The sequence below is a fragment of the Sphaeramia orbicularis genome, chromosome 6 (genome assembly GCF_902148855.1).
Source record: "Sphaeramia orbicularis chromosome 6, fSphaOr1.1, whole genome shotgun sequence".
Taxonomy (NCBI): Eukaryota; Metazoa; Chordata; class Actinopteri; order Kurtiformes; family Apogonidae; genus Sphaeramia; species Sphaeramia orbicularis.
In genome coordinates, this window is record NC_043962.1 from 51759206 (window position 1) to 51778561 (window position 19356).

Here is a 19356-nt window from a genome sequence, read left to right on the forward strand (position 1 = left end):
CGGACATACAAAGACCGATTTGGCTCAAATTTGAATCAGTTGTCAATCTCCCAGGCCTACACCCATTTATCAAAAGAAAATGCCATTTCGCGCAATAGCGCCCCCTACAAATTTACCGTCACGAAAATTGCATCAGTTCGGACATACGAACACCAATTTGACCAATGGTACATCTCGCAGGCCTACACCCATTCAATGGAACAAATTGAATTTTGGCTCCATAGCACCCCCTACAGATTTATTTATACACAAATTTGTTCAGTTTGGACATATGAACACTGATTTGTCACAAATTTGAGTCAATTGTCAATCTCCCAGGCCTACACCCATTCATCAGAAGACACTGAAATTTGGGGCTAGAGCCCCACCTGCTGAACAATAGACATACTTGTACTTGACATGCCTGTGGCGAGGGCCTTTAGATGCCGCTTGCGGCTTTAATTATTATCATTTATTTATTTATTTTTCTTCTCTAGCTCTTTGAGCTCAAATTTGACCCCCTGAACATTTTACGAAAACTCACCAAATTTCACCCAAAATTCAGAAATGCGAGAAATTCAATTTACATATAGGTTTCGTAGATGTCAGTAAAGAAATGTTGCGGCAGCACCCCCTTGCAAAGTGGAAATGCATTACACCAATGGGAGTGTGTCCAACTTAAAGTTTGTCGTAGAGCCACGAAAATCGGTACACAGATTCATCATGAGGAGACAAATAAAGAATATTATTATGGCCACGCCCCTAAACCAACTCTTAGCCGGCCATATTGGATTGAAATTTCCAAAATGCTGAGTCAATTTTTTTGTTGACGTTGTATTTTAACTATCTCCTCCTTGGGTGTTTGGCCGAATGAGCTCAAAATTGGTGTACAGTATGTAGAGGACTGGGGCATCAAAAGTTAGCCGAATTTTTGGGATCAGTTTTACCGTTTTTGTGCAAGGAGGTCGCAAAGTTTGCGAAGTTGTTTCAGAAATTTGCCTTTACAAATCTTGCTTCAGTTTGGTCATACAATCACTGATTTGGCTCAAATTTGAATCAGTATTCAATCTCCCAGGCCTACAGCCATTTATTGGAAGAAATTTAATTTTTGCACTATAGCGCCCCCTACAAAGTTACCTTTAAAAAAATTGCTTCAGCTCGGACATACAAACACTGATTTGGCTCAAATTTGAATCAGTTGTCAATCTCCCAGGCCTATACTTATTTATTGGAAGAAATTTAAATTTTGCGCTATAGCGCCCCCTACAAAGTTACCTTTACAAAAATTGCTTCAGCTCGGACATACGATCAAATTTGGCTCAAATTTGAGTCAGTTGTCTATCTCCCAGGCCTACACCCATTAATCTGAAAAATTTTAAATTTGGCTCCATAATGCCCCCCACAAATTTAATTTTCTAAAATTGGTTCAGTTTGGACATACAATCACCTATTTGCCCCAAATTTGAATCATTTGCCAATCTCCCAGGCCTGCACCCATTTGTCAGAAGACATTGAAAATTCACACAATAGCGCCCCCTACAAATTTACCTTTGCAAAAATTGCATCAGTTGAGACGTGCGAACACCGATTTGGCTCAAATTTGACTCAGTGGTACATCTCCCAGGCCTATACCCATTCAATGGAACAAATTGAATTTTGGCTGCATAGTGCCCCCTACAGATTTACTTATGCAAAAATGTCTTTAGTTCGTACATACAAACACCAATTAACCTCAAATTTGAGTCAGTTGTCAATCTCCCAGGCCTACACCCATTCATCAGAAGACATTAAAATTTGGTGCTGGAGTGCCACCTGCTGAACGATGGACATACCTGTACTGGACTTGCCCATGGCGAGGGCCTTTCAATGCCGCTTGCGGCTTTAATTTTTAATTATTATTTCAAGAAAAAAATAAACTGTTATTGGGTGGTTTATTCAATAACAACTCAATTTATACTTGAATGATGAATTACTTTAAAATCATCTTCATCTTCATTTGCATCCATGTGTCTTCCCCTACTTCCCCCCTTCTCCCCTTCTCCCCCTCTCCCCTAGTCTCTCTCTATCTCTCTCTCTTTTTCTCTTCATTTACCCTTGCTACTGTCACCAGTCACAAGTGTTTGCTCCTGGAGGATTCTGTAGGGTTTCTGTAAATTGGCTGTCTGCTTTCGACCACTCGATATCTAAAGTGTCATGAGATAACTTTTGTTATGATTTGGTGCCATATAAATAAAATTTGATTTGATTTGATTTAAAATCATACTTACTGTCATTTGCATCGACTATTCAAGAAAATCTGAGAAAAATATCATTTGCATAATAATTTGGAACACGGTGTATATATAACCCCTACCTGTCTGAAAAAACCTGAGACTGGACAAAATATGCATCACAGTTGGATTCTACAATCTGAGAACAGATTCCAGAGAAGGAGGTAGAATTCTTCCTTTCAGTTGAATCACAACTTGCTGAAAGTAAGACTACCTGTGGGTCTTTTAGTATATGAGGTAAAAATAAAAAACAGGGAACAATGTAGACTTATACTGTAATCTGTAGTTTCTGCACTACTTTGTCCCAATAAAAAGGGTCTAGAATGAAGTTTGCCACAGCAGTAGAACATGATACAAGTCTGTTTTTAATTAATAATGATTTTGTATTTAAGACTTGATGTTATATGTTCTTTTTAAGCTCCTATTAAACAAGTTAGATATCTGAAAACTAAAAGAAGTTATAATGTCCTGTTGATACTAATATGGCTATTATGGCTCTCTGTCAGGGCTTCTTGTTCAGTGTTTTAAGATCACAAGAAGAGATTTTTAAAAACTCTTTCCAAAATATAGATTTTCTAAACTTGCATTTGTGTATATCTGTGTATTCAGGGAAAACAGAGATTGGAAACGATGGCATAACACGCCATTTTGCTTACGTCTGTTATTGCTTATTGTTTTAGTGCAATTTCACCTCAGGCTTGTTAACACTTGTGTAAATTCTGTACTTTGTGTCATTGTCAGCACTAATAAGCTGGATGAACTCGAACTTCTCCTGCATGGCCTGAACCTCAGTTACCTCACTGACATCATGAGTGTAAGTCCTGTTTGTTCTTCTAGTAGAGATATTTTTGTACACCATGTGAGGCTTTTGTTCTTTGATTTCACCCACATTCAAATCAGAGATAACCCATTGCTGCACACATTAGATTTATAGGTGAGATACACTGATCCCAGATCTGCAGAGCACAACTGCATGTATTGATAGAACGACATGTATGCACTTTCAAAAATGTGCAGTTTACATACTTAACCTGCTGCCTCATAATGGATCCACCGTACCAGATTGGTCAGGAATTAAAATGAGGCTCATCCCATATTTTAGACCCTTTCTGATCCACAAGGAGTGGGTTTGATGGGTGCAGGTAGATTGTGAGGAAAATCCTCATGCTGGTATATCTGTTTGATGTGGAGAGGTCAAGGAAGTGAGAGAAGTTTTGATTTGGTAAACGCTGAATGATGTCATTCATACATCTGCACAGGAACATGACATCACCTGGAACTGCCTATTGACCATGGAGGAGGAAGATCTGAAGAAGGTACAGAATCGCTGGTTCATTTATTGAAGAGTGTCTGTATGAAGAACCCAACCGTTGTCGGTGTGTTAGCTGAGGTAGATAGTGGTTAACAAGGCTTAAGTTTAAAGAATGAGATAGGAGTTACAACATTTGACTCCAGCACCTGTAAAGAGGGAATATGTTGTTTTTCTAATTTAGAATATTAAAAAAGTATCTAAAAATCAATGTTGAGGATAAAGAGCTCAGATCTGCCAAAGAGGCCAGTGTGTTGGATTGTAGAGATATGAATTGAATTTATTTACACTGACGGTCCAGGGACTTGTATGACCATTAGAGGTAGTAGTCATAGAGGTACGTATAGTGCAGATCAGTGACGTATGGTGAGGTTCATGGCTGGTGAGGCACTGACTCTTTCAGAGTCAGATCTACAAATATATATGACATATAATATATGAACCCAAAAGAGTATTGTTACAGCTGGCTCATGAGCTGTGGACACAGGACCACAATTAACTGATGAACTAAGGTTTATTGAAACAATAAACAACTGAATCAAACCAAATTGAAGACCAAACGTCTTTATACAAGCACCAAAGTCTGCTGCTGAAGCTGGTGGCCTGTAAAACTGGAACAGAGAGTGAGTGAGTGAGTGATGCAAAGGGCCTGCTTATATAGTCCTTCTGTCAAGCTGGCACAGGTGGACTGGGAGGAACCCAACAGGAAGCTTTCAAAATAAAGCTGGATGTAACAGTATCTGATTCGCCATTTGATTGGCAACAGTTAACAGGTTATGGTTCATATCTCATATTAGCATTTTTTACACACATATACGCGATGTATATTTCATCTGAGATCAAAATTGTACTTTCAGTCAAATTATGTTGGGTATGTAATTTTACATCTTGCGATTAAGGTGGGGCAAAAAGGAAAAATTAAAGCCACAAGCAGCACTGAAAGGCCCTCGCCACGTTCAGTACAAGTATATCCATCATTCAGCAAGTGGCGCTCTAGCACTAAATTTTAATGTCTTCTGATGAATGAGTATAGGCCTGGGAGATTGACAATTGACTCAAATCGGTGTTTGTATGTCAGAACTAAAGAAATTTTTGTATAAGTAAATCTGTAGGGGACGCTATGCAGCCAAACTTCAATTTCTTCCATTGAATGGATGTAAGCCTGTAAGATGTACCACTCAGTCAAATTTGAGCCAAAGTGATGTTTGTACGTCTGAACTGATGCAATTTTCATAAAGGTAAATTTGTAGGGGGCGCTTTTGTGTGAATTTTCAATGTCTTCCGAGAAATGGGTGTAGGCTTGGGAGATTGGCAACTGATTCAAATCTGAGCCAAATAGGTGATCGTATGACCAAGCTGAAACAATTTTAGGAAAATTAAATTTGTAGGGGGCGCTATGGAGTCAAATTTCAAATTTTCCAGATGAATGGATGTAGGCCTATGAGATTGACGTCTGACACGAATTTGAGACAAATCGGTAATCTTATGTCCAAGTGACCTTGTTTTGACCTTGTAAAGGTAACTTTGTAGGGGGCGCTATTGCGCAAAATTTGAATTTCTTCCAATTAAAGGGTGTAGGCCTGCGCCGGCTTTACTCGGCTTGGGCCTAATAAAAAAAAAATAATAATAATCTGAGCAAGAACAATATAGCCGTTTCCGTGGCAACCACATATTTGGCTTTATTTGACAGCTCTTGAGGTCCCCCACATGTCTGTGGGGTCAGATGTCATGTGTTGTGCACTTACACACACGTGACTGACCCTGACTGGGTGTGTCGCATTGACTCCCATTCATTCGAAGCAGGTGGCAATCACCGCCAAGAAAATACATCTGTACTGACATAAAACCTCAAAAATAATAGTATGTTGAATTGAAAGCACTCACCAGCTGTAATCCTCTAAGTAACGATGATAAGGATGTCAACAACTCTTTGGCTTCTGTATGCTTTCAGGGTTTGCATTGTGAATTTTCCCGGTGTTGAAATCAGGTACATATAAATGTCTGGATACGTGATTTCCAGCCACATATCAATGTTCTTAGACCACTTGTTGTTTGGTAGCTTGTATGGATCCATGTCCAGTCCAAATGTCTTTAATTTCATGTTAAATTCCACATTTTTCCTGGTCTCGTTGTAGTTACTGCTATGCTCCGCCATGTAAGAGCCGGTTTGTTTTTGCCACTCAGTCTGACTTAGAGGGGCGTGGCCCAGGGGGGAAGTGACGTATCTGCATTCCCTCTATAGGCCCTGCACCGGCATTACTTGGCTCAGGCCTGAAAAACAAAAATAATTAAAAAATAATAATAATCTGAGCAAGACAAATATAGCTGTTTCTATGGCAACCACATATTGTTCGGAAAGGTCTGACTGCTGTGAATGTGAATATGTGTGAGAGTGGCGAAAGGCGACCGCGTCACTGACAATTTCGTCCCCATGCGCCCACTGCAGACTCAATAGGCCCTGCGCCGGCTTTACTCAGCTCAGGCCTAAAAATAAAAAAAAACATAATACTAATCTGAGCAAGAACAATATAGCTGTTTCTATGGCAACCACATATTTGGCCTCATTTGAAAGCTCTCGAGGTCCCCCACATGTCTGTGGGGTCAGATGTCACATGTCATGCACTTACACACGTGACTGACCCTGACTGGGCGTGTCCCATTGACCCCCATTCATTCTAAGCAGGTGTAAATATGCGGTTTGTGCACGTCATGTACATGTTCGGAAAGGTCTCACTCCCGTGAATGTGAATACGTGTGAGAGTGGCAACAGTGGAGAAAGGTGACCGTGTCACTGGCAATTTCGTCCCCATGCGCCCACTGCAGACTCAATAGGCCCTGCCCCGGCTTTACTCGGCTCGGGCCTAATAATAATAATCTGAGCAAAAATAATATAGCCGTTTCTATGGCAACCACATATTTGGCCTTATTTGAAAGCTCTCGAGGTCCCCCACATGTCTGTGGGGTCCAGTGTCCTGTGTCGTGCACTTACTCACACGTGACTGACCCCGACTGGGCGTGTCCCATTGACTCCCATTCATTCTAAGATGGTATAAATATGTGATTTGTGCACGTCATGTTCGTGTTCAGAAAGGTCTCGCTGCTCTGAATGTGAATATGTGTGATAGTGGTGACAGTGGCGAAAGGCGACCGCGTCACTGGTGATTTTGTCCCCATGCGCCCACTGCAGACTCAATAGGCTCGGGCCTAATAAATAAATTGCTGTACTTGACTTGTAGCTCACACAGTAGCAAGAAGAATCTGTGGGGTTACAAGCACCCTCTGCCATGAGGCAGGAGTACTGGCTGCCTCACAAACTGCCTTTTTTATTTTGTTAGGCCCAAGCAGAGTAAAGCCAGTGCAGGGCCTATTGAGTCTGCAGTGGGTGCATAGGGACAAAATTGCCAGTGACGCGGTCGCCTTTCACCACTGTCGCCACTCTCACACATATTCACATTCACGGCAGTCAGACCTTTCTCAACATGTACATGACATGTGCACAAACCACATATTTACACCTGCTTGGAATGAATGGAAGTCAATGGGACACGCCCACTCAGGGTTAGTCACGTGTATGTAAGTGCACGACATGTAACATCTGACCCCACAGACATGTGGGGGACCTCGAGAGCTTTCAAATAAGGCCAAATATGTGGTTGCCATGGAAACGGCTATATTCCCCCTGCTCAGATTATTATTATTATTTTTTTTTTTTTTTAATTTAGTTAATGCTTATTAGGCCCGAAGCGAGTAACGCCGATGCAGGGCCTATTGAGTCTGCAGTGGGCACATGGGGGCGAAATCGCCAGTGACGCGGTCACCTTTCTCCACTGTCTCCACTCTCACACATATTCACATTCACGACAGTCAGACCTTTCCCAACATGTACATGACATGTGCACAAACCACATATTTACACCTGCTCTGAATGAGTGGGAGTCAGTGGGACACTTCCACTCAGGGTCAGTCATGTGTGTGTAAGTGCACGACACGTGAGATCTGACCCCACAGACATGTGGGGGACCTCGAGAGCTTTCAAATAAAGCCAAATATGTGGTTGCCACAGAAACGGCTATATTGTTCTTTCTCAGATTATTATTATTTTTATTTATTTTTATTAGGCCCGAGCAAAGTAACGCCGGCGCAGGGCCTATTGAGTCTGCAGTGGGCGCTTGGGGACAAAATCGCCAGTGGCTCAGTCGCCTTTTGCCACTGTCGCCACTCTCACACATATTCACATTCACGGCACTGAGACCTTTAAGAACATGTACATGACATGGGCACAAATTGCATATTTACACCTGCTTCGAATGAATGGGAGTCAATGGAAGATGTGCAGTCGGGGTCAGTCACGTGTGTGTAAGTGCACGACACATGACATCTCACCCCACAGACATGTGGGGGACCTCGAGAGCTTTCAAATAAAGCCAAATATGTGGTTGCCACGGAAACGGCTATATTGTTCTTTCTCAGATTATTATTGTTTTTATTTATTTTTATTAGGCCCGAGCAAAGTAACGCCGGCGCAGGGCCTATTGAGTCTGCAGTGGGCGCTTGGGGACAAAATCGCCAGTGGCTCAGTCGCCTTTTGCCACTGTCGCCACTCTCACACATATTCACATTCACGGCACTGAGACCTTTAAGAACATGTACATGACATGGGCACAAATTGCATATTTACACCTGCTTGGAATGAATGGGAGTCAATGGAAGATGTGCAGTCGGGGTCAGTCACGTGTGTGTAAGTGCACGACACATGACATCTCACCCCACAGACATGTGGGGGACCTCGAGAGCTTTCAAATAAAGCCAAATACGTGGTTGCCATGAAAACAGCTATATTGTTCTTGCTCAGATTATTAGGCCCGAGCAGAGTAAAGCCGGCGCAGGGCCTATTGAGTCTCCAGTGGGCGCATGTTGTAGAGCTACGAAAATCAGTACACGGATTCTTCGTCAAGAGACAAACAAAAAATATTATTATGGTCACACCCCTAAACCAACCCTTAGTCGGCCATATTGGATTGAAATTTCCAAAATGCTGAGTCAGCGTTTTCGCTGACGTCGTATTTTAACTATCTCCTCCTTGGGCGTTTGGCCAATTTAGCTGAAAATTGGTGTACAGTATCTAGAGAAGTGGGGCATCAAAAGTTAGCCGAATTTTTGGGATCGGTGTTGCGTTTTTTTTTTGTACAAGGTCGCATAGTTTGCGCAGTTTTTCCGAAAATTTCCCATTACAAAAATTCCTTCAGTTCAGATGTACGAACACCTATTTGTCTCAAATTTGACTCAGACGTCTCTCTCCCAGGCCTACACCCATTTATTAAAAGAAATTCAAATTTCTCACTATAGCGCTCCCTGCAAAGTTACCTTTACAAAAATTACTTCAGCTCAGATATACAAACACTGATTTGCCTCAAATTTGAGTCAGTTGTCAATCTCTCAGGCCTACACCCATTTATTGGATGAAATTTAAAATTTGAGCTATAGCGCCCCCTACAAAGTTACCTTCACTAAAATTGCTTCAGCTCAGACATACGAGCACCAATTTGGCTCAAATTTGATTCAGACATCTATCTCCCAGGCCTACACCCATTTATCAGAAAAAAATTTAAATTTGGCGCTATAGTGCCCCCTACAATTTTACCTTTACGAAAATTACTTCACTTTGGACATATGAACACCAATTTGGCTCAAATTTGAATCAGTTTTCAGTCTCCCAGGCCTACACCCATTTATCAAAATAAATTGCCATTTCGCTCAGTAGGTCCCCCTATAAATTTACCTTCATGAAAATTGCATCAGTTCGGATATACGAACACTACTTTGGCTCAAATTTGACTCATTGGTACATCTCGCAGGCCTACACCCATTCAATGGAAGAAATTGAATTTTGGCTGCATAGCGCCCCCTACAGTTTTACTTATACAAAAATTGTTTTAGTATGAACATACGAACAAAGATTTGCCTCAAATTTGAATCAGTTGTCAATCTCCCAGGCCTACACCCATTCATCAGAAAACATTGAAATTTGGTGCTAGAGCGCCACCTGCTGAACGATGGACATACTTCTACTGGACGTGCCCAATGGCGAGGGCCTTTCAATGCCGCTTGCAGCTTTAATTTTACGACTGATCTGTTAGACTGAACAAGTTACACGCATACATTTTATACATTATCCAGACTATGGAAAGTCAGGAATCATAATCAAAGTATTTGAAACCATTTTATTGGTGATATACAGAGAGACTGGCTAATATCAACAGTCTCTCCCCATTGTTGTTTGTGGAGCTTGACAACCTGTGTGGGCCCTCTGTATTTGTTCACCTGTCTGTATCCGATCAACACTTGTGTTGTGTGGCTAGACAGGATGAGGCCAACTCTATGCATATGATAGTCTTGCTTCTCAGAGTAGAGAACAATTACTCCCATCAACTACAAGGTGCCCTTGCCAGTCCATCTCATCTTGCTAATGCCTAGTATGTAGAGGGAATAGTCTTTCATTGTCTTCAGCACCTGGTCCATCCAACCACACAACTACTTTGTCTACTTTGGTGTTGACCTTGGTGTTGAAGATTTGGGTCATCTGGGATCAGGTTTCCTAATGGCTTTCGCTCATCCCCATCATGGATGCATTTGAAGATGTACCTTCTTTTCTTTGCCACCACAGTCTACTGGAATGGCTTCTTCTCACCGTTTCATTTGCGATTGTGGCATTTTTTTGGGGGGAGGAATTGCTAGCCCCACACCCCAACCCTCTTCCTTTATCAACACAGACTTTGGACTGGCTTTGGCAGAGTTAGGACCAGCTTTGGTGGAGTTTTGAGGGGTTTAAAAAAAAAAAAAAAAAGGATGGATATCAGACAGGATGTGGAACTTGATCAATGAAAGGAGTATGGCCAAGATAAGGAGAGAACAGGATGGGGTCCTCAGAAGATGGAGGATGGAAAATTAGGATCAGAAGTGCCTGGATAAGGAAGTAGAGTTGTTGGAACAATAAGAGAGGGTGACTGGAGAAGAAGGCAAAGGAGGCACAGGAGGCAGCAGAGAAAAACAACATGAAGACACTATATAGGATTGTGAGGGAACTAACCAGGTCTAGGAACAGCACCAGCATTCTAATCAAGAGTGGGGATGGTAGTCTCTTTTGAGCAATGAAGAACAAGAAGCAAGCTGGGTGGAGTACTTCTGAGAAGTGCTTGCAGCATATGGATGTCCAATACCATCACCACAGCCATTAAGCTGCATCTGTATGTGTCAGTAGTCATCCCAACAGTGACCTACGCCTGTGACGTGTGGAGGAGGACAGCCAACATCACTAACATGTTGGATGTCTTCCATTGTGTGTGCCTGAGAACCATCTTGAAGATCTTGTAGTGGACCCAGATCACCAATGATGAGAAGGGCAGGTGTGGCACCACTGTCTGATATGGTCACTGATAGGAGAAGGCTGCCTGGACACATACTCCAGACTACTAATACAACGTCCAGCAAGTGTAGCAATGGACTGGATACCAAAGGTAGCAAGAAGAAGAGAGTGAGGCCAAAGAAGGCATGGAGACATAGATTTAAAGAACTAATGGAGATAGGCGTCAGTTGACATGATACTAGGAGGCTTGCCAGTGACTGGAAGAGATGGAGAGGGCTTGTAGCCCGATGTTCCAATAGGAACGGGAGGAACCAAGAAGTAGTAATGAGTCAGTCTGCTGGTCTCTCATAGACAGCTCTGACTTTGGATGATTCCAAACTGATCTTTAGTTCAGCTATTGACAACACAAAATGTACAAAAAAACAGAGGTGGTTTTACTGTGGCTGTTTTCTGTCAGACTTAAGCTAATACACGAAGATTATAAGACAGTGTTATTTTGTTTCTGTTCTGTGACTGTCAAAATAAGCATCTATAAGTTTTAGTTTGAAGGAGAAAACTTGACGACATCATACAGATGTGTGTAAATAATGAGCTTTATACTTTATTCAGTGAGGAATCCAGTCTGTAGATACATTGCATTGATTTGTTGGTGGTTTTGGTTGTCATAAGTGTGTTCTGGTACTAGATTTCCTGCTCTTTGTGACAGTTGGGAATTTCAATGCTACATAGAACCAGTTGAAGTATATGCTATGTTTAGAATATTTTCATGACGTTTTCCCTGCAGGCAGATAAGGCTTATCTACAGGGAGCTGTTGTTGTGGTCTCTGCAAAGCCACCAGCCTTCTTTTGAGGAAAACATGCTGTTCTCCTGCTACTTTAAAAGTTTTACTTTAGTTTTGATTTAAACTAACAAATTCCAAGGAGCACACAATAACACTATCTGAGTCCGGAAGTTTTGAAGAGAGTAATGAATGAATGTTTTCGTTCAACAACACGTATAGTGACATACAGACAAATATGTAAAAAAAATAAAAAAAATACACCTATTCAGATCAGTTAAAGTAATACTATGCTGAATGATTAAAATGACATCAGTTCAACCTTAATCTCAGTAAAATCATGTGTAAAAGAATCCTCATATTCAGAAAAAAAACAATAAATTTAATATATTTGTAAATCTATATATTTATAAAACATGGAGAAACAGAACCAGTGTTAAGTTTATGTTTGTCAGATCGGTATCATGGACCCAGAGGATCAGCAGAAATTGCTGAGTGCTGTGCAGAAGATGATGCTGGACAAAGTGGATCTTGACACTGCGAGCCAACAGGAAGCTGCAGACAGTGGGTAGGATATAACAAGTTAATACTACCAGCTACAGTTACTAACACAACAGAGTGCCTGCCCTGGTTTAATTATTATATACAATAGACCTGTAACGGTACACAAAATTTTTGGTTTGGTACGTTTTCGGTTTTCAAAGCCACGGTTCGTTTTTTTTCAGTTCGGTACGGGAAGAAAGAAAACCCCTCAAAATGTCTTTTAATGCATTTATGAATTTTTTAACATTTTTCCCACAATTTTTGGAGACAATAGAATATAGAAAAACAGGAATAATATAATTCTGCTGCTACAAATCAAATAGAAAATGAAATAAATTATTAATATTACTAAATGTATTTTAAACATTAGTATTGCACTTTTCCCTGAAAGGTAGTTTTGAACTAACAAGAAAAATCTAATCACAGTTTTGTCAGTTCACATTCTGCATAAAAATAACAAAAAAATTCCACATGAAGTGCAACATTAAAAGGAGGGTAAACTGGTGTTCTTTTTAAACAAACTGAAGAGAAACATTGACAACACAATGAACCAAATTATTTATTTTAGGACAGAGAACAAACTGTTTAGGACACTGTGTGTATTTGTGTGTGCCTGTGTGCACAGGGATTTTTTTTTTTTTTTTTTTCTGTCGGAGCCAGGGGGTAGGGGGGTTGCGCAGTTATATACCTGGGGGTGTGGTCCATAACTAACGTAACGAATGCTGTCGTGAAACGAAAGTGAAACTTTACGTACTTTCAACGTTCTATTTATTCCTCTATTATACAGCGTGCGTGATAGACAGACAGACAGACAGACAGACAGACAAAGAGACAGACAGAGCTAGGATAAGTGTTTTAGAACTACAGTAGTTCATAGGGGCCAAACAACGTCCATCTTATCACCGTCTCTTTCCTCATTGTTGTCTTTCACCTGAACCTGAACTGATCCAAACTGGATTGTAATGATGGAGGGTTTTCAGTCTCTTCCTTCCAGGTTCACATCATATTTGTTTTTTTTTTGGTTTTTTTTACCTTATATTAACTGCTATTTCATATTTTGGGTCAATGTGTGCGTCCTTCCATATGTCCATGTGAAACTTGCGCAGATTTAAAGTTCCGCATCGAACAACGTCTTTCATTCCTTTTTCTTTTTCTCATCATACTGTACGGTTTCGGTACTGCTGTGTACTGAACCGAACAGGTGTGTACCGTTTGGTTTGGTTCGGTACGTGTACCGTTACAGGCCTAATATATAAATATACCATGAATTCCATCCGACTGTCCGTCTGAGGTTATTGTCCATCTCATTTCTCTGCTCACCCAATCATTTGTAAATTTCATTCACATGCTCTTTACCACTCAGAGAGGTGCAGCTTCATGGCTGAATTTGTTTTTGGTTTTTTTTATACAGATTTTTGAAAATTACAGCTTAGACAATTTGTCCAACTGATTTCTTGTACATAATTTACATAATTCACTCAATTATTTTCAAATTGCACACACATGCTGTTTACATGTGCCTTTCTCTCAATTTTTGCTTTTTTTAAAATTTAAAAATTTTTTTTTTTTTTACAAATTGTTGATAAGTTTTTTTTTAAAAAAAGTTTTAAAGTTAAAATTCAAAATTAATCCATGGGTAGGCATGGTATCACTGAGTAGGAGGTGCAGAAGAATGTGACAAACTCTGAAGTTTATTCACTAAATTTCAAATCTAATCATCTGGTCTGATTCACATTGTTGTGTGGAGATCAGGATTAAACTCAAACACCAAAAACAAACTCATAAGTTGTGTAGTTACAGTCTTGTAATCAGTGGCCCTGTAAAATAACACATTTAAATGTGACAGGAGGTGACTTAAGTCTTTTCAATATGTTGAATGTCACTGTCCTGTGAAAAACTCTACTCACGTGGTAGTTTTAATGTGTGTATTGCGGAGTTCTGTACCTATGGGTACTGCCTTATTCCTTGTTTCTCTTTTTTACAAGCACCTGTGCAACTCTCAATTGCCGAATCTGTGCACAAGGAATTTTGTTGTGTGAATGGCAGTTAATATCTGCCTGTGAAATAACATAATTTGCTTGTGTTTTAACATAAATCTCACACATTACCACTATGGAATTTACACCTCATTGGGTCTTATCTCTTACATAACTACCTAGTGTTAAGATATGATATTATTTCATGTTTCAGGAAAGCAGGCTCCAGACTAGATTAGAATAACTAATCTGCTCATGTACTTTATCTTTCTACCTACAGTACATCCCAAGCATAACAAGAATCACTATAGATAGAGCTGTGTGCGAGATGATTTATCTGAAGGTGTATGTGAAAATCTTTGTTTATTTCAGCCATGTACAACATCAGATAAGAGATCATTTTCAGTAAAAGTATTCCACAAATACTGTGCATGAAACCAGAAACAATGCTGACGGTAGTCGAGTATAAACACTTGTCAGCCACACACCTTAAACCCTCCCCCACGTCCAGCCTTCCTCCATCTACTCATAATGGTCCGCCTGTCCTCCTCCACTGGAAGTCATCCATCAGTCCTATGAGCATCTCATTGTCTGAGCTCCTCCACCCTGTCCCCCCCAGCCCTGTAGCCAAGCCTTGAGCCAGGCCCTAATGGTTTAAATGGAGCTGTAATGATTTGTAAGGTGAGAGACGACGAGAGGTTGCGATGAGTAAAGGAGAGCCGGCGGCAGAGGGCAAACAGAGCCATCGCACCACACCCCATCACTTAATGAATCCTCAGAGGACTGAGCTTGCTGGATACACCCTTCCTCACCTGCCAAAAGAGAGATGAAGAGGAGCTCATTATGCATTCTCTTTTTACATTACCAAACATTAAAGTAATGTTAGGAAACCAAAACTACATTTGCAGATCAAGCATTTTGGGTTTTCAAAAGGTTTAGGTGCTGTTGGGGTTCTCGCAATATACCTAAATTTATGGAAGGGGCATGGTTTTGGAGTCTAGAGGCCCACTTTCCAGAAAAAAGTACAGTATCAAAATATAAATCAAATTCTTTGATTCTCAATTAAGTTTTATATCTCAGCATTACTGTGGATCATTTTTTGTATCACAAATCTGAACAAAAATCAGGAAAAACATCCAGAAACCTTGAAAAGAACTTTCTGAAATGCACTAGGATCAAAACATTGTTTGTTTGGATGTCCACATGTGTGCGCAGAATGGCACTTAACCACCAATACTATACCTGCCACATTATCTCAGCATCAATGTTCAAACAATATTAATATCTAAAACTCCAGGAAATGTAATGAAATTGTGCATATATTAGAACTTGAAAATGTCATTGTACTTTACACATGTTTAAGAGGCCCTGTTTTCTTTAATTTTTTTTTTTTCTAAGCTAATTTGACTTGCAAGAAAACTAGAAAATACACCCAATAGAGAATAGACCTCCACCAAGAAATTTGATTGAGTCATTTGAATTTAGTCCATTCCCATGTCAGACATCAGCTGTTCTGCCTTCAAAGTCTGAACTGTCATCTGGATCAGGAAACGGACCATATTTACTTATAGATCCTGTTCTGTACACATATACAACATAGACTATGTAGTTCCCCAGATCCTCTGGGGCTTTGACTTAATATAAAAACTCTAACTTGTCATTTCAGAGGTCAGAGAGGTGTGAAAAAGCAGAGGCAGAACTGGAGTTTGATGAGATTCACCCTGAGATAATGAAGACCGTTGATGGCATTATGGTGTCTGCAGTTCAGTGAAGGAGATGTGAATCAACACAAACATAAATGTAGTTTTATAGTGATATACATGATGGGAAAGAGTAAATATAAATCTATCTAACTCTAACTTTGATAAATCTGTTTCCATTGCTCTTGTTCTCATCAACTTTTGTCAAAATGCCAACTTCTCCACCTCTTTCAAGCCATTATTTGGATAGTTATTGTAATTATTATATACCACACACCTACTATTCTGTAAAACCCTTGTTCACTCATTTCACTGGAGAACACATTTAGATTTTCAATATACATTTTAATTCACAACAATACTACTTGGCATTAATTAATCATAAGTAACATGAGGTTTATTCCACAGATGATTTTTTTAAAAAAATGAAAAATGGACTGCGCTGTTTAACTTTTCAATTTTTAATTTTTGTAGAAAAATTGTAATAGACTTGAGTGTCATGATATTTATGATCCTGCACTGTGGAAGCCAATAACATAATAACAACCGATAACTTATCAGCCAATAACGCAGTGGTTCCCAACCTTTTTTGGCTGGTGACCCCATTTTAACATCACAAATTCCTGATGACCCCAGACATTCAAAACGGACACTTTCTCTTTTTTTGCTAAAATTAATTTGTTTTTGATCATGTAATAGTTTGCTTTACTATGTTGCAAATAAACGTTAATTTTAGATGACATTTAGGGTATATAATGTATATTATTATGGACAGAGGCAGAAAAGCCAGGCAGAGATTACTGCACAAAGTGAGAATTTTATTTTCCTTGATCAGGATATGTACAGTCAATCCAGCTTGTATTTACAAGGCTGACAATTAATACAGTTTGTCATGTCTTTCATGTATTGGGATTGTCACTCTCAACCCAACATATATTTTTTGTTAGTAATTTTTTTTTGTTTTTCATAACGTAAAAAATTTGCCATTTTTAAAATGTAATTGGCCAATAACGTAATAACTGGCCAATAATGTAATAAAAGTCCTGAACCGATAACATAATAACTTTTGGCTAATAAAGTAATAACTTATTACATTATTGGCTGATTATTATGTTATTGGCCTGATAAAAAAAAATTCTTTGCAAATGTAATAACTGAGCCAATAATGTAAAAATATAATAATATCACTGTATTTAAGTTTCATTTATTAGATATAACTGTGATAAAATCTCCCTCTCTCTCTCTCGCTCTCTTTCTCTCTCTCCCCATGTATTTGTCAATATAACTTGATGGTTAAAATGATCTCTAGTCCTGTCTGCTGCCCCTTAGCCTTTCAAGCTATCTCTGTACGAAGTGGAAGTGCACGTTTACAAACATAGACAACTGTATGATATGAAATACGTATAATATGTATGACATGTAATTCACTCTTGAAGATAATACATTTTTTTTCACTGTTAAGGATTTTTTGACTTCCCATAATTGACCACTAGAGGGCAATGATGTGACATTGACTCTCTTCAGTTGTCCAAACTTCCTTGCTTCCTTTCTAGGACACATGTTGAAAGCTAATCAGTGATCAGTTTTCTTTGTTGAACAGTTCATTTTGTTGAAATTCTTGCATATACCACGTACAATCTTATATATTTAGTACAAGAGGATATAATATTATTGAGAGTGTATACAAAGTTAACTGACTATACTTAGCCAACTGTAGGCTAGTTATTAGCATTATTAACTATTACAGTTTGATAATATCAGGGGGTATACACATTTTTAAAGAATAGTATGCATGTGTGTGTATACATGTGTGCGCATCTGTATCTGTGTGTGTGTTTTAGCTGATGACTTCTGGGAAACTTTGGTGAATGGAATGGTTAAATTGAATATATCAAATATGGGACAAACCCTTAAAAATGTTTATAACCCCCTGATATTATCAAATTTTAATAGTTAATGATGCCAAAAGTTATTGTGTTATCAGTTCAGGACTTTTATTATGTTATTGGCCAGTTATTACGTTATTGGCCTATTACATTTTAAAAATGGCAAATTTATTACATTATCGGCCGTTATTACATCATCGGTCATTATGTTATTGGCTTCTACATGCATTAATTTGATCTCCCTTCTGTTTTCGAAAATTTCTTAATGTATAAGTACATGTAGGAGTACATTTAGAAAGTAAACTTGAAATTCAGTTTTTATTCAAAATGTATTAAAATAGATCTGAATACATCCTGTTAAGTATAGTATTTTAATGCATTTGCAATATATGATATTGTGAGACCTTTTTCATGATACGTCATCATCACACACACTGCACTGTTGAACTAAATGGGTGATTATATCATTATGATTTCAATTGATTGTGCAGCACTGTCAAAGTCCTTAACAATGAGTCACATTCATGCATTTGGAGGGAAACAGTCTCTTAGAGTATTTTTGGCTTTGGTGTCTTGCTCAAAAACATGTGGACAGGAGTCAGGGATCAAGTCATGAACTTTCCAGTTTGTGAACAACCTGGTCCCAAGTGATGTAAAGACATTAGTATCAGACAAGAAACAAAAGAATATAAAGCCACCACAAAATGGCTACGATTAATCAGTTTTATTCTGTCATCACTAAGGTCTGACATCAGCATGATTAGAAAGATATACATTTTAAACTACACTGAACAAAAATATAAATGCAACACTTTTGTTTTTGCACTCATTTTTCTAGAGCTGAACTCAAAGATCTAAGACTTTTTCTATGTACACAAAAGGTCTATTTCTATCAAATGTTGTTCACAAATCTGTCTAAATCTGTGTTAGCACTTCTCCTTTGCCGAGATAATCCATCCACCTCACAGGTGTGGCATATCAAGATGCTGATTAGAAAGCATGATTATTGCACAGGTGTGCCTTAGGCTGGCCACAGTAAAACGCCACTATGAAGTGTGTAGTTTTATCACACAGCACAATGCTACAGATGTCGCAAGTTTTGAGGGAGTGTGCAATTGGCATGCTGACTGTAGGAATGTCCACCGGAGCTGTTGCCTGTGAATTGAATGTTTATTTCTCTACTATAAGCCATCTCCAAGGCGTTTCAGAGAATTTGGCAGTACATCCTGCCAGCCTTACAACCACAGACCACATGTAACCACACCAGCCCAGGACCTCCACGTCCAGCATCTTTACCTCCAAGATTGTCTGAAACCAGCCACCCAGATAACTGCTGCAACACTCGGTTTGCATAACCAAAGAATTCTGCTCAAACTGTCAGAAACTGTCTCAGGGAAGCTCATTTGCATGCTCGTCATCCTCATCGTGGTCTTGACCTGACTGCAGTTTGTCGTCTTATCCAACTTGAGTGGGTAAATGCTCACATTCAATGGTGTCTAGCACCTTGGAGAGGTTTTCTCTTCACAGATGAAGCCTGGTTTTCAATGTACA

General features: G+C 39.4%; 1 protein-coding gene across 1 annotated transcript in view; it reads left to right on the forward strand.

The window, feature by feature from the left end:
• asz1 (ankyrin repeat, SAM and basic leucine zipper domain containing 1) overlaps positions 1-19356 on the forward strand; it is a 103796-nt gene that overhangs the window by 58235 nt on the left and 26205 nt on the right. Inside the window, 3 exon segments of the mRNA XM_030135642.1 lie at positions 2991-3063; positions 3509-3565; positions 12156-12268. Of these exon segments, the coding sequence (XP_029991502.1) occupies positions 2991-3063; positions 3509-3565; positions 12156-12268 (243 nt within the window).